At 35.2% G+C, this 14,485-nt stretch overlaps 3 protein-coding genes across 6 annotated transcripts in view; all 3 read left to right on the top strand.

Moving 5' to 3' along the window:
- cN-IIIB (cytosolic 5'-nucleotidase IIIB) overlaps positions 1–2,418 on the top strand; it is a 7,937-nt gene extending 5,519 nt beyond the window's left edge. The window contains 6 exon segments of the mRNA XM_018445621.1: positions 875–919; positions 922–1,026; positions 1,109–1,207; positions 1,291–1,360; positions 1,569–2,152; positions 2,217–2,418. Of these exon segments, the coding sequence (XP_018301123.1) occupies positions 875–919; positions 922–1,026; positions 1,109–1,207; positions 1,291–1,360; positions 1,569–2,152; positions 2,217–2,318 (1,005 nt within the window). The 3' untranslated portion in view covers positions 2,319–2,418.
- A 1,115-nt stretch (positions 2,419–3,533) lies between these two features.
- LOC108721238 (protein saal1) lies at positions 3,534–5,721 on the top strand. 2 transcript variants are annotated; one of them, XM_018445663.1, is made up of 6 exons: positions 3,534–3,851; positions 4,039–4,173; positions 4,328–4,483; positions 4,622–4,883; positions 4,957–5,394; positions 5,471–5,721. In XM_018445663.1, the coding sequence occupies exons 2-6, from the start codon at positions 4,057–4,059 to the stop codon at positions 5,719–5,721; spliced, it is 1,224 nt and encodes a 407-aa protein (XP_018301165.1). In that variant the 5' UTR covers positions 3,534–3,851; positions 4,039–4,056. The 2 variants fall into 2 exon arrangements, with proteins under 2 accessions (XP_018301165.1, XP_018301164.1); XM_018445662.1 differs by lacking the exon at positions 3,534–3,851 and having other exon boundaries at positions 4,025–4,173.
- A 2,846-nt stretch (positions 5,722–8,567) lies between these two features.
- LOC108721234 (uncharacterized) overlaps positions 8,568–14,485 on the top strand; it is a 19,794-nt gene continuing 13,876 nt past the window's right edge. For 2 of the 3 annotated variants that reach the window (XM_018445657.1, XM_018445655.1), the window contains exons 1-3: positions 8,982–9,213; positions 10,613–10,742; positions 11,190–11,354. In XM_018445657.1, coding sequence (XP_018301159.1) covers positions 9,177–9,213; positions 10,613–10,742; positions 11,190–11,354 — 332 coding nt within the window. In that variant the 5' untranslated portion in view covers positions 8,982–9,176. Of the gene's footprint in view, positions 8,634–8,981; positions 9,214–10,612; positions 10,743–11,189; positions 11,355–14,485 lie in introns of those variants that run through there. The other variant, XM_018445656.1, reaches the window with a different exon arrangement.

The raw sequence follows: 14,485 nt of genomic DNA, 5'->3' as shown, positions 1-14,485 counted from the left end.
ATTAATATTTCAGGAATATTAGTTAATATTATATAATTTTAGTAAAATATTATTTAATATTATATATAATATTATGCGCTTATAGGGTAAACGTCAATTTGACGTTAGCTTGTTTGCTGAAATATCTAATAAGTCTTTTTTTACGAAAATTGTAATCACAATTGATCCAGTAATTACATGTACAAAATATTATATATTATAAAGTACAATGAGATAAATGTAAACGTATTTTTATATATTTATCGAATAAATCAATTTGGCATGCTTAATTTTATTATTGTTAATTTTTTTGACATTGCGGGATCTATAAGTTTCCACTGAAATCCTCAATTCAAATCAATATAATGCTGTTTCCATTAGAAAATAGAGACCTTGTGAATTGAAGCAGTTAAATATACATTTTCATCGTAATTCCACGCCGTATTTATAGCTTCATATGCTTCAATGGAAATTTATAACAAAATGAACTTATATTATTGAAGGAAATTTATAGATCATTGTTACTTCTTTTGTATTAATCAGTTCATAAATTTATTAAAGTAATGTTTTGCGAGTTTTATTTAAAAGATCTCACGTAGATCTTTTTGATTGGCTACGGTTACACCGTGCATTTAGGCCGCGGCCTATACGATAGATGTCTTTGTTTAATATACAGAATAAACAAAGACATCTATTGTATAGGCCGCGGCCTAAATGCACGGTGTAACCGTAGCCATTAAAAGTATCTTTTAAAGATGATAGTTCTGTCAAGGTAATAACTTGCATAAAATAAAACTAAATGGCTCGACAAAAAAAGAAATTGTATTACGAAACGCGGTATAACACGTACGACCGGTTGGGCTGGCATGCGCACTTCATCGTGGTTGGTTGGCAGGTTCATAGCAACGTGCAACGCACGTTGGCAGTTGGCATTTGGCACGAAGCAGCACAAAGACATTGAGAGTGTCCGATCGTTTTGGGTTTCTGGAATTTGCCCGCGACTCCACGCCGCCAACGACAATGAACAACGAACTCACGATCGACAAGGTGAGTAAGTCGATCGCTTTTATCAATGACGAGGTCTGTTTTTTGGGCGACGTATATTGCGAAACATGTTCTTCATTTGCAGTTTCCCGCTTTGAGGTCGAAACATGTTTACATCAGGGACAAGGTCGCGGTTCTGGAAACGATAAATGCGATTAGGCAAAGTGGCGTAAATAATCTGCAGGTACAAACTCTTATTTCCATTTAGTTCTCGTAAGGATTAGGCTTTTGATTCAGCGTTTGATTTATCTACAATTATTTGTGCAGATAGTCACGGATTTCGACTTAACCCTTACAAAGCAACACATAGACGGCAGACATGTACTCAGTAGCTTTGGTAAGTAGTTTATTATTTTTAAAAAATATAAAAAGTTGATCTTTTATCGTAAAGTATTAATAAACTCGTTATTTATAATTTTCCTTAAATTTGCAAGTTATCTAGAATTAAGATTTAATTGATTAAATTTCTACAATACACATGTTTATCATGATGAATCAATTTCTATTAAACTATGCGATAACTTAATGTTGAAATTTAATTTTAGGTATGTTCCGAAAATGCAAGCAATTACCGCAACAATATTTAGACAAAGCTAAGGATTTATACGACAAATACAGACCTATAGAGATAGATCCAGAAATGCCTGTGAATGAAAAGGCAGATGCTATGCGTGATTGGATGAATGCTGCACAAAATTTATTAAAGGGCATCGAGTTTGATCCTCATGAATTGGAGGAAGTAGCCCAAGCATTTGACAACATATTGCGCGACGGTACAGAAGAATTTTTTGAAAAGCTGTATAATACTAAAGTACCAATTATTATATTTAGTGCTGGTTTGGGAGACATAGTGGAAGCTGTGTTGAGGTACCACAATGCTCTCTTCGATAATGTAAAAATATTCTCCAACTTTCTCAAGTATAATGGAAATCAATTGGATGGATTTAAGAATGACATGCCTATACACGTATACAACAAGAATGAATGTGCATTGGAAAAAAATTATTTGAAGATACTTCAAAAGAGACAGAATGTATTGTTAATGGGCGACACGGTCGGTGATGCTAACATGGTAGAAGGAATAGAGGACACTAAGGCGGTCCTAAAAATTGGCTTTCTTTACGAGCACGTTAGTATTTTGATTAGTTGACTGTAAAATATTGATATAGCGACTAATTGCTTTTGTTTTCCAGGTGGAGGCTAGCTTAAATTCATTCATGGAAAACTTCGATATCGTTCTAATCGATGATCAAACGATGCAAGTGCCGATAGAGATTATACAAAATATCTTGTAATACTGTCTGTACCAATGCTCTTTTTTCACCTGCGTGTACATGTACGCATCTACAAAGATGTAAACATCACGCATACGTGATCGCTCTGTAATTCAAAATACAGAGAACAATTAATTTCATAAATTAATATATCTTAAAATTAATATGTTTTAAAATTACATTTTCTAACATATTTTTAATAATAGCGGATCTATGTAACGCGTATAAGTTATAAATTACGCTCATCTCATTGGTAAAAGATACCCAGATAGCAATGTGTGTCTTGTTGCTGGCATGTTGCTTGCTAAGTATACATTGCTAAGTATGTGTTGCTACCAGAATTGCAACAACTGAGTCCTCATTTGTTGGCAACATGATGCCTTCACGATGTGATAACCATTGAGTAGCAACTTTCTAGCAATTTGCCGACAACTTTAAAATCATCATCATCAAAATTCGTACTATTGCCATCATGTTGCCATAATAATTTGCAGCATCATACAATGCTGTCATATTGCTGACAATGCAAGATAACATTGACGCAGCTCTCTTGTTAAACTGCTGGCAATACATATATACATTGTTGTCTGCATGTTGCTACAATATCGGTGTATTCAAAACCATTGAAGACAAATCTATGGCAAGTTGTTAGCATCATAAGCAATCACAGATATATGCGATTTTGCTGAGACACGCTTTGCTATCTGGGTATATTTTGAAGGTGTGTGTGTTTTAAATAAATTAATTTTTAATTTAAAGCTGAAAAGTTGAGAAATGTACTATTTATAAATTTTATAAATCTACGTATGTGTGGTGGTTACAACGTCTTTGACTATAATGTTCATCATGTAATATTTATTAAAGTTACAACTCGTGAAAATTTAACATTATGTTGCTCATTTGCTACAACGATGATATAAATAAAAAAAATTGTCATTTGTTTTACAGAAAAAGAACAGAAACCTAAAAAAAAATACTTAAAAAAACATACTTTTATATATTTCTGTACAATGATTGTATTTCAAAAATTGCATTTCAAAAATTGATTCTACAAAATTTTAATGATTCGAAACATTGAAATTAATTTTCTGGAAAACGTTCTTTTTTTAATTTTGTAATGAAAGGGGCTATCTGAGCCAAGCAAGTTTTCGTGTGCTAATTTTATATTCTTGTATGATAATTACAATACATACAATATATATACGTATATTTATCTCGTTCTAGATGCAAAAAATCTTCGGGAGTGCATAAAAACATAAGGCTTGAGGTCTGTTTTTTATTTCTGCAGTAGACTTTTTCTCGCTTTCGCCAAATATCAAACATACACATCTCATTTTAAATTCCAAAAATATAGACTACAACTAGTCCAACCACAGAAAACAGACGTATGTATGTGCATACAGTGATATATAGAACAAACAAACCTGTCATTTCGACAGTGTATATTTTAGTTAAATGTGTTTTCAATCAAAACTATAAAATCATCGAAGTTTGACAATCTCTTCTCATGCGAAAAACACTTCGATTTTTTCTTCATGATTGTTTCATACCGAGGTAATTAGTAAAATTGTGATAATTTGATACCTAAGATCTAACCTAAAATCACTGAACTATGTATACAATTACTGAATTTTATGTTTTTACATATACAAACATACAAATGAAAACATACATATACATATACAAACGATAAGTTGGAAATTATTTGTTTGCTTTCAATAGTTGTGTAAAAATGTTGAAGGTACACAGAACTTCTGAAATGATAGACTCACAAGACGTTAGTAAAGAGGAGTTAGAAGTATTGAAAGGCGATGCTGTGGGTAACAATCTCTGCAGTAGCAAGTGGATAATTAATACTTTGATGTCTCTACTTAAGGTAATTTCTTACAAAAGTTATCCTGATAATTATAATATATGCCTCACCTCAGAGGAAATGGTATGAGCAATGCTTAAAGTGGAGCATGTGAACATGCCCAGGAAATGCAGCCCGAGCATGGTATCCATAATAAAAATGATATAACTTATTTCAGGTTGATGAAAATGGCTGGACGGAAGAGCTAGAAGATCAGCTTTGTACTCTATGGGATCTAAGTATGGAAGGAGAAGTGGTATCATATCTTCTATCACAGGATTTTTTTCAGATAGCGAAGTACTTGCTGACGATTTCTGATGAACCACGCTTCACTGTATGACTCATTTATCTTTATCATGATGTTTTTGATTTAGTTCTACTTTAACAATAATTTTTTATCCTTTTGGTCTCTCTCTCTCTCTCTCTCTCTCTCTCTCTCTCTCTCGCTCTCATTATCAAAATATATTTTTAGGAAATAGTCTTAGGTATCATTGGCAATGTATGCTGTAATGATGAAGCCATCGATACAGTAGGATGCGATCAAGAATTAATTACACAAATCCTGAGTCATCTCGAATCCAGTGACTCGTTAATATTGATTCAACTTATTAGGATCTTACAATTAATTGTATGGAAAATCCGGCAAAATCCTCAATCGAATTGGGTAGCTCATCTTACGGAATGCGAATTTTTTGGAGCTACTATAACTTTTATATTGAAGAGTTCAACCAATGGTATGCTAACGCACTGTATTATGTTATAGAAGAATTCTACTTGATGTAACTTTAAAATCTCTCTTTGTTGCAGATGACTTATTAATATCCACAATGAGTTTACTTGAATCTATATCTCAGATAAGTCTGCTGGAAAAACTGTTTAAAATAAACGACTTGATTCCTGCCCTGTTAGAATCGTTTGCACAGGTAATACCTGAGGGAAAAACGAGTCTCTCTGAATTAACGTTTGTTCAGCATTGGATGGCAGTGCTAATTGCCGTAATGGAGTCTAGCTTACTTACATTCGAGGATTATGAGAATGATGAAAGGTTTTTGAAGCTGATGAATATCATATACAGGATGTTAAAACCATATAACAAGTCATATAATTTATATCCAATTCAGCAACAAGGTGCTAACATAATTTACGATGCTATGCGAGTGTTATTAAGTTTTCGTCGTTGCAACGTAAATATCCCAACAAGAATAGATCGTATTATCACGATTCTAATTTTCTCCCTTAAAACGGGTAGGTAATTTTATTTTTTAACATTATGAACAGTGCACATGCGATTATCTTTTTCATCTAATAACATATGTATTAGTTTTAGAAACAGATGAGGAAAAGAAGATACGAGAATTAGATCCTGACGAGCTGATAAATGATCTTTTAGATTATATTATTAAATACTGGTTGCATATCATTGAATCTTGTACCAGCGAACAGATTGTGGAAATATTAGGTTTATGTGATAATGAGGTTCGTGAATGTCTAATAAGTCTTACACAATTTAAAATGACACCTGAGATGCTTGACAAAGTAAAAAGAACTGTTACCACTTTTGAAAAGAGTTAAAAAGGATATCTCTTAGTATAATATATTAAAAATATAAATTATTGCTTTATTTTTCTTATATAATATTATGTAGTATGTTGTACAAAATTTATTATGTGCAATATATGTAATATTATGTACAAAATTGTAGTTGCTGAAATCGACAATCAACTTTAATTCAAAACTTATCACAATTATATAAAGCTTTGATTTGATTTTCAATTCTGTCTATTTTAGTGATTGCAATTTTATATTTAATATTAACGTGTAATATATACAGGGTGTTTCATTTTATATGGTCGATTATCTTGCGAATCGATGATTTTATTGAAAATTTTTTGAATGAAAGTTGTATGGCTTGAAGGAAAACACATGATGGAAATGTGGATTCAACCTTGAGTAACCTTATCAACATCAGATAATGTATTTTTAAATGGAAACCCTTATTTTTTTATTACATATTGTAACTTATCTCGAGAGCTTTCCAAAACACTATAATAAAGTTACTTTTCGTTAAGTACTTTCCAAGTTATGGAGCTTGAAAGTTACAGTACCACCGGCGTTATCCATGTATCTCATCTTTTAATCGGCCGGATCGGTGATCGGTCTTGCCTTATAACTTAACAAGTACTTAACGAAAAGTAATTTTATATAGTGTTTTGGAAAGCTCTCGAGATAAGCTACAAGAATATGTAATAAAAAATAGGGGTTTCCATTTAAAAAAACATTAATGACCTTGACTTGATTTTGACAAGATCACTCAAGGTCAAGTCTACATTTTCATCATGTATCCCCCTTTAAACCATACAACTTTCGTTCGAAAAATTTTTCAATAAAATCATCGATTCACGAGATAATCGACCATATTACTTAAAATGAAACACTGTATATATAGTTCAAAAATAATGTTCTTTAATGGCTGCGTTCAACAAAGAAAGCAATTTTGCAACTGTTGTAAAATTCTTCAATACAATTGGTTCTTGCTTTCGGTTCCTTATAGATCTAAATGTATAAACCAATCATATTGAAGATTTTTACAACAGTTGCAAAGCTATTTTCTCTGTTGAACGCAACCATTTACATGACAGCGCCGAGCATCGTGAGCTTGCTGTTCATCAATTTTGATCACGTGACCTGTTTTTAGCGAATAGTAAGCTCACAATGCTCGACGCTTGACGCTCCCATGTAATGGCATCTAAACATATTTATGGATGTATATCAATTGTCCACATCACTAAGGCCCGTTTTCACAATATATGGTTACCTAAAGATTAAGGTCCAGTTCCACAACTCATGCGGGGTCTACAATAGAAGTCGTAGCAGTCGTAAGGTCTTAAGTCGTAGAAAATTAACCAATCACAGTTGAATATGAGAAGAATAATCAACTGTGATTGGTCAATTTTCTATGACTTAAGACCCTACGACCGCTACGACTTCTATTGTAGATCCCGCCTCACGGTTAATTTTTAACCGAGGTTCAACTTGTTTCTCATCTCTTTCCAATTCTAGAATTGGAAAGAAATGAGAAACAAGTTGAACCTCGGTTAAGATTTAACCGTGAGTTGTGGAAATGAACCTAAAGGTTACCAACAGATTCATCAATGAAATTCATTCATGAATTTCTTGGTTACCTTTAATCTTTAGGTAATTATATATTGTGAAATCCGGCCTAAGGGCCTCTGTCACTAAGCTCAGTTAACTTAACTGGTCAGTTAGTCCATCGGAATTGACCAATCGCATTTGTCAGTTAAGTTAACTGAGCTTGGTGACAGTGGCCCTAATTGGCTAATTTAAAATAATATAATCTCATTGGTGAAGCAGTGAAAAAGGAACAGGCCGAGTGGTGTGTGCAATTGAACTGTGTGCAAGTGCACCGCTCCCCATTTTTATTCCATAAATCCTATGACCCGTATTCATAGTCGGGCCTTATATTTAAGGCTTCCTTAAATTTATCTTTAGATGCTCAATAGCCAATGAAATAATTCGTAAAGTATCTAAAGATAAATTTAAGGAAGCCTTAAATATAAGGCCTGACTATGAATACGGGCATTAGGTTTTAGAAATTATTACAATGAAAAAAATTACGCAATCATGCAAAAATTTCGTAATTTTTTTTATACCTAATTCACATTAGGCCTATTCTTTTTAGCTGAACTTTTTGCACGGTTTATCTTTTCTCTTTTTCTTCCCAACGTGAAGAAAAAAAGAAAAAAGATGAACCTTTAGTTAAAAAGAACAGACCTTCTAACTTATTAGACCGGAATCAGACTCCGCATTAAAGATTGAGATCGAAGATTGAAAATTGAAATTTGACCAATGAGGGCAAAGGAATTTAGCTCCTATTGTTTCGATTGGTCAAATTTCAATCTTCAATCTCAATCTTCAATGCTTAGTCTGATTCTGGCCTTAGGATGAAATCACACGGTGCGGAAAAAGACTGCGGGATAGAGAATGCGTCATTGAAGCAACCAATCAACGCTATTCAGCGCTATTCGGAATAGCGCTGATTGGTTGCTTCAATGCATTCTCTATTCCGCAGTCTTTTTCCGCACCGTCTGATTTCACCCTTACACTAGTTCAGAATTCTTCGAAAAAGAACAGACCTACTGTGTCGCTTGCTGGAATTGCGCCATCTTTTCACGCATGCGTGAAACAAAGATGGCCAATCTTTGCTCTGCGCGTGTGTCTGTTTTTGAAACGTACAGATTCAAATTTAGCAGAACTACCCGCCGTCGGTTACATCACCGATTATTAATTCGCTCATATTCTGAGGTGTTGCTAAAATTGGGATTCAATTCGTGAGAGATGTAGAGGAAAGTGTGGATCCTTTTGTTTAGATTTTGTCTTAGATTCAATAGAAAAAAAAAAACAATATTGATGTGTGAAAACAATCCTCATGTTTCTATCGTGATAATGCGTGATAATTAAATAAGGTAAGATTCATTTTCTGTGTGCCATCACATGAGTTGAACTTTTCAATTCAGGGGGGAGGGGGCGCCAGGTGGTCCATGAAAGAAAGGGAGAACCCATCTGAGAAACAAACGAACTCGATTTCCCGCTGTTTGGCTACAATTCCCTGCACCTACATCTCCGCGGGAAAATCGATCAATTATTCCACGCGACAATTCCTCCCCTCCCCCCGTCGCGACGAAGGTATATCACCGCAGTGAAGGTAAACGGACGGCCTTGCTTCCCCGGATACCCCTCTCGCCATTGCCCCTTGAGACGGTGAAATGGGGTGATGTCTGTCTGGCTTTTAAGTGCCGAGTGCGAGTGATTGTGAGATTGGTTTCGTTGTCACGATTGTTTTCCTCGTCGTCGAGGTTCGAGATGCCTGAAGGCCTTATTTCGCGATTTCTGTAAAATACAAACAAATCGAGATCTCACCGCGTGTATGTGTGTGTGTATTTACGGGTATACAAGTGTCTCTCTTTCGCAGAATCCCGGCGACGATTCGCACAATCTTCAGCAACATCATGTCCGCGGAATTGGAAGAGATCGAATTGGAAAATGGTGATTTTTCATTGATAAATCAAGCTAATTAAATTTCATGGAGATCAAGTTTCTGCTTGAACGGCTCTACTACACCTATCTTCGTCGCGTTCAATTCGATTAAAGTTTTTATTTTTAACCGTCAATTATAAATGTAAAATATTTGCCCTTTTTGTATAAAATTAAATTTTATTTAACAATAATGAGACAATTAATGTTTAGAAAAATAGAAAATATAGCAATAAGTATATAGTGAATGGTGAAAAAATTTCGCTGAAATTGTTCTACGTTTTGGAACATTTCAGTTAACATATTAAAAAATCGCTGAAATTTCTCTGAAATTTTGCTGAAAATGAATTTTTCAGCTAAAAATCACTGAAATTAAACTGAAATTTTTCTAAAATGCTAAAATTTTGTTGAAAAGTGTTCCAAAACGTGAAATAATTTTAGTGAAATTTTTTCACCAGAGATATCCATTTCTACCCATGTAGATTAATTTTAATCCCGGTTTAACTTATACTTTATACCTTAGTTCTAAGAATTAAAAAAAACACTGGTCTATCATGTCAGAGGGTCCGATTCTGGTAGAAACCAAAATATTTACGCTTGTATCTCCTCGGAAAAAGCTTGCAACCTCCCGAGAGTATCCCTGTCTACAGAAATATCTCGAAAAATCCGCCATTCGGAACCAGCAAAACTGTAGGTCCTATATGCTTGTGGCAATTGAATAAGTGTGTGCATCACAAGCATATGAGAGAGGTACACAGGCCTAATGTAAGAGAAAGAAAAAAGATAAAGAATAAATTAAATCGAGATTAAAGTTAACTACATTGGTAGAAATGGGCTAGAATTATCTCGCTTAGTTTTTCATAATTAAAAGTAATATTTGTTTTTATATAAAATATACAGGAAATTAATTTCATGCAGATAAGTTGCAAGAATTACAAAGATGTATGACAGTTGAGAATTAATTCATAGGATTAAATTGCTTTCCATTTCTACTAACGTAGATTAACTTAATCTTTGTTCAACTTATTCTTTATTGTTTCTAATTCTTATATCCATTTCTCCTAATGTTGATTAATTTTAATTTTGGTTTAATTTACTCTTCATCCTTTTCTAATTCTTAGAACTAGAAAAAGATAAAGTTAGTTGATTAAAATTAAGCCATGATGGTAGAAGCATAGTGGCACAAGTCAACACAAACGTCGCTCTGCCTTTCTTGACGATTCTATGAGTAATAAAGTTTGAACGATACTTGTGTCGACTTGTGTTACCAAATGGAAAAAGCACTCATTGTTTTGTAGCTCCTTGTATCCAAAGTGTCTTTAACTCATTGCGAATTAAATAGGCATCGCGAGTCTGTTTTTCACCCTCAGAAGAGTGGAAAGTGACCAGAAACGATCCGTCGTTTTTCCAGTTTTGCAGCAGATATTCATGGATTGCGACGCTTCAGTGTCCTCGATGCCGGATTTGACGGTTCTGATAGACGACGCGATGCCGATCTCCAGGATCGTCGAGTACATTCAGGATCAATTGCCGAACTGGTCGTGAGTGCCCGCAGAAAGCGGGACAACATTAATTTTCTTATCAGAGACGCATAGACACGCCGCGCCACGTTCACCAATATTGACGAACGTGAGACGCGACTGCGATACAGCACGAAACAAATTGCCGGTATAATGTATACGCTAGGCGGCCGATCGATACAAGGACAAACGCGATCGACGACTTGGAGCACGGCTTTAAGCGTAGCACATTTTCGCGAGACGAGATACGGAAAGCCACGTGGAATATAAACCGAGGCGAACCAAACTGTCGCGATTTTCAATGTGACCGATATTCACCTGTGTTGTACAATATGTAGTCCATGTATGATGGCATTCATTTACATACATCGATTACATACACTTAAGTGTCCGTGCGGTAGCTCGATTTCTGCAAAAAGAATCGTTCTTACGAATACTGTAGCATAACGTGCCAATTTTGATCGACAGAATCGACAATCTGGAGGAATTATGGAAGTGTTTAGCCGCCGTTTCGACGAACGATTGCGTGAATTTGCAACAATTCAAAGAGGCGACGAAATGCTGGATCACCAAGATGCAACATGTTCAGTCTGCGGAGCACAGCAATAATAACAATGTCCAGGAGAAACTCTAGTAAGAGGAAGCAGAAACTTCGTTTAATTTAAAGAACACGTCGCATGTGTATAAACGGCATATAGCGAAATGCACGAGTTCGCGAAACTTTTGAATAATTCGATGCGGTCGCCACTTGATAATCACAGAATTATTATGGGGAAGAAGGATGGACGCACTTTTAACGAAAACGCACTGCTCTCTTGTCTTTAATTAAAAATATTGCGTCGTAAATTAAGAAATTGCAACGTGAAACTATCGCGTGGATAATGTAACAGCGCGAAATGCAGTGAACCGTAAACTCGATACGTGGAACGCGCCGACCGGGAAAAAGAGCAATCGCGCGGTGTTTAGACTTTAGAGGAATTGATTAGTAGCTAACCGAGTTACCCGCACTCTTTGCGCGAAATTTATTATTAGCGTTGTATCTACGTATATTCTTTTCAGCTGAACTTGTACGATTTTTCTTTCTTTTTCTCTCCATGGAGAAAAAGAAAAAAAGATAAACCGTGCAAGAAAGTTTCGCTAAAAAGAACTGGCTTCGTGTAGTTCTTTTCAGTTGAACTTTTATACGATTTATTTTTCCTTACTTTCCACATTGGAGGAAAAAAGAGAAAAGATAAACGTTACAAGTTCATCTAAAAAAACAGGGCTTTTATTCTCTTGAACTTATATTGCATACTGTTTCCTAATTTTCGTATGCGATATTTTGCGAGAATAAAATCCCACAGGCTTTCTATTGTGGACAAATTCGTTCGGATCCGTTTTCGATCGATATCGTTCCCAGATAGCAACGTGTCTGTCTTGTTGCTGGCATGTGTTGCTACCAGAATTGCAGCAACTGAACCCTTATTTGTTGGCAACTTGATGCCTTTACAATATGATAACTTTGAGTAGCAACTTGCCAGCAGTTTGCTGACAATTTTATAATCATCATCATCAAAATTCGTATTACTGCCATCATGTTGCCATAATAATATGCAGCATCATACAATGCTATCATATTGCCGACAACACAAGATAACATTGATGCAGCTATCTTGCTGTTAAACTGCTGGCAATACATATACATATTGTTACCTGCATGTTGCTACAATGTCGGTATATTCAAAATTGTTCAAGACAAATCTTTGGCAAGTTGTCAGCATCATAAGCAATCACAGATTTGTGCGATTTTGCTGAGACACACTTTGCTATCTGGGGTTTAGAGCAACTAAATATTAGGGTATATACAAACTCAGCTTTACCATTATGCAGCGCGAATATATAGATTCATACACGTTAACATATATTAACGTGATGGCACCGTTTGTATAGATTGTTTTTGGAAGATATCGTAAAACGTATGTATAGACGATAATATTTTTCTTCTTCCATTCAGTACAACGCGACATTATCGCGTATATACTTGATAAGCGGTTGGACCGCTTCGATCGTGCGATAGTTTAACCGACTACGCTACCTTCATTCAGAGGCATTGAAAAAATTATTCGCGGTTCTACGTGCGCGTGATACGTGTAACAGACATATATATATCCATCTACATATACACATGTATGCAAATGGACTCGCGGCATCGAGCCAGTTTACTTTCTTTACTTCGATGCATATAACGCGAACGACGTATACCGCTCGTTAAATTTTACTAGAGCGACCCTACCTGAGGAAACCGATAAGAAACCACAGGAATGAATTCGAGACAAATCAATTAAAAATTTGGCCGAATCTCTGCGAATTTGTTAATAGGATACTTTGTATATCAATGCAACAAACTCGACATAGATGATTTTCAGGGATTTCATGAATGAAAGATACAGATTTAACGTTCTAAGTTCAGAATGCATAGTTTAATTATATTTCTTATTTCTATTTAATTCCACTAGCTTTTTTAAGCGGGAAATGCAACGTGCACCATGCATGAGTATGCAGCCGGTTGCTTATATGTAGCCTACCGACTGCAGTCCGATTCACGCTCTTAGAATCTTAAATGAAAATAGATTTCATCGTTGTTGTTTATCAAAGCTAAACAAGGACGAGTAATGCTTATGAACGTTGTGAGTATAAATCGTACCGCAGCCTGTACCATAGTCGCTCGTGATAAAGGCTGATTGCCAGCCGCGAAAAAACATGCATGCCGAAATTTCGTCCGATACAATCGATGTAAGCGCGAAACGAAACAACGACTGACGAATTGAAAAGAATGCCCAGTGAACACAAGTTACATGTAACGTATCTATTAGTTGTAATTTCCTACTCAACAATATAACTAATATAACACTTATATTATATTACGGTTATATTGTTGAGTGGGAAATTTTAACTAACAGGTACGTTACATGTAATTTTGTGTTTATTGGGTGTTTATTCTTTCATTTCGTCAGTTTAGTCTTCGTACGAGCGTTCCGTGCATGTATACATGTGTCTGTTATATTATGTGTATATGTGTGTATATGTATATCTTCTCATGGATAAGTCCCCTAGTCGCGGAGCACTGTCGATTTCTTGTCGCTGGTCCCGATAGAGTCGAATAAGCGACATACAGGTGTTATTCGTACGGTGTGTGTGTGTGACGCGCGAATATTGTGGCAGCTGGAAATCGGCATGCGATATCTCTTATGCAATTCCCGTGTGGTGTTCAGTCGCTGTTCGCCTGTGGTCATATCTGGTGATCTCGTTAACGCACCGATCGCGATCGTAAATAGGAAAAATTGACTAATTTTTTTCTGGAATTATTTACGTGCCCTCTACACGATTGATCATGCGCGAAACGCTCGTGTGAATCTCCTCCAATCATTACGAACTGTTGAATGCAACAACTTAATTATTATTGCGAATGTTCATTAGAAAATCGAAGAATTTAGAGTCAATTTGTCGACGCGATGCTAACACGTTTATGATAATGACAGACGCATTCCATCTTGTACCGTTGATTTGACAAATATGATTTGTGATCGGTACAAGAAGTAAGTGGAACATTCGGTCCATATTGTATCGTAATATTATATTATAACAGATATAACGAATTTAAAACATACGTGAATAATAGTCAAATTATTTTAATATAAATTTCTTCGACAATACGGTTTTATTAAGTGCATCAACTATATCTGTTTTTTTTTTAACTTAGACTCTATCTTCATATATATACAGGG

This window comes from Mycetomoellerius zeteki, unplaced genomic scaffold (genome assembly GCF_001594055.1).
Source record: "Mycetomoellerius zeteki isolate Tzet28-1 unplaced genomic scaffold, Tzet1.0 scaffold164, whole genome shotgun sequence".
Taxonomy (NCBI): Eukaryota; Metazoa; Arthropoda; class Insecta; order Hymenoptera; family Formicidae; genus Mycetomoellerius; species Mycetomoellerius zeteki.
Note: the sequence above shows the minus strand (reverse complement) of the source record. Positions and strands in the feature narration are given on the sequence as shown.

What these genes read in the sequence shown, in the direction of transcription:
- LOC108721238 (XM_018445662.1), top strand. Translation starts at nt 4,030, where the DNA reads ATGTTGAAGGTACACAGAACTTCTGAAATGATAGACTCACAAGACGTT. An exon ending in CTTTGATGTCTCTACTTAAG is followed by an intron (nt 4,174 to 4,327) that starts GTAATTTCTTAC and finishes AACTTATTTCAG; the next exon opens with GTTGATGAAAATGGCTGGAC. An exon ending in AATTTTCTCCCTTAAAACGG is followed by an intron (nt 5,395 to 5,470) that starts GTAGGTAATTTT and finishes CATATGTATTAG; the next exon opens with TTTTAGAAACAGATGAGGAA.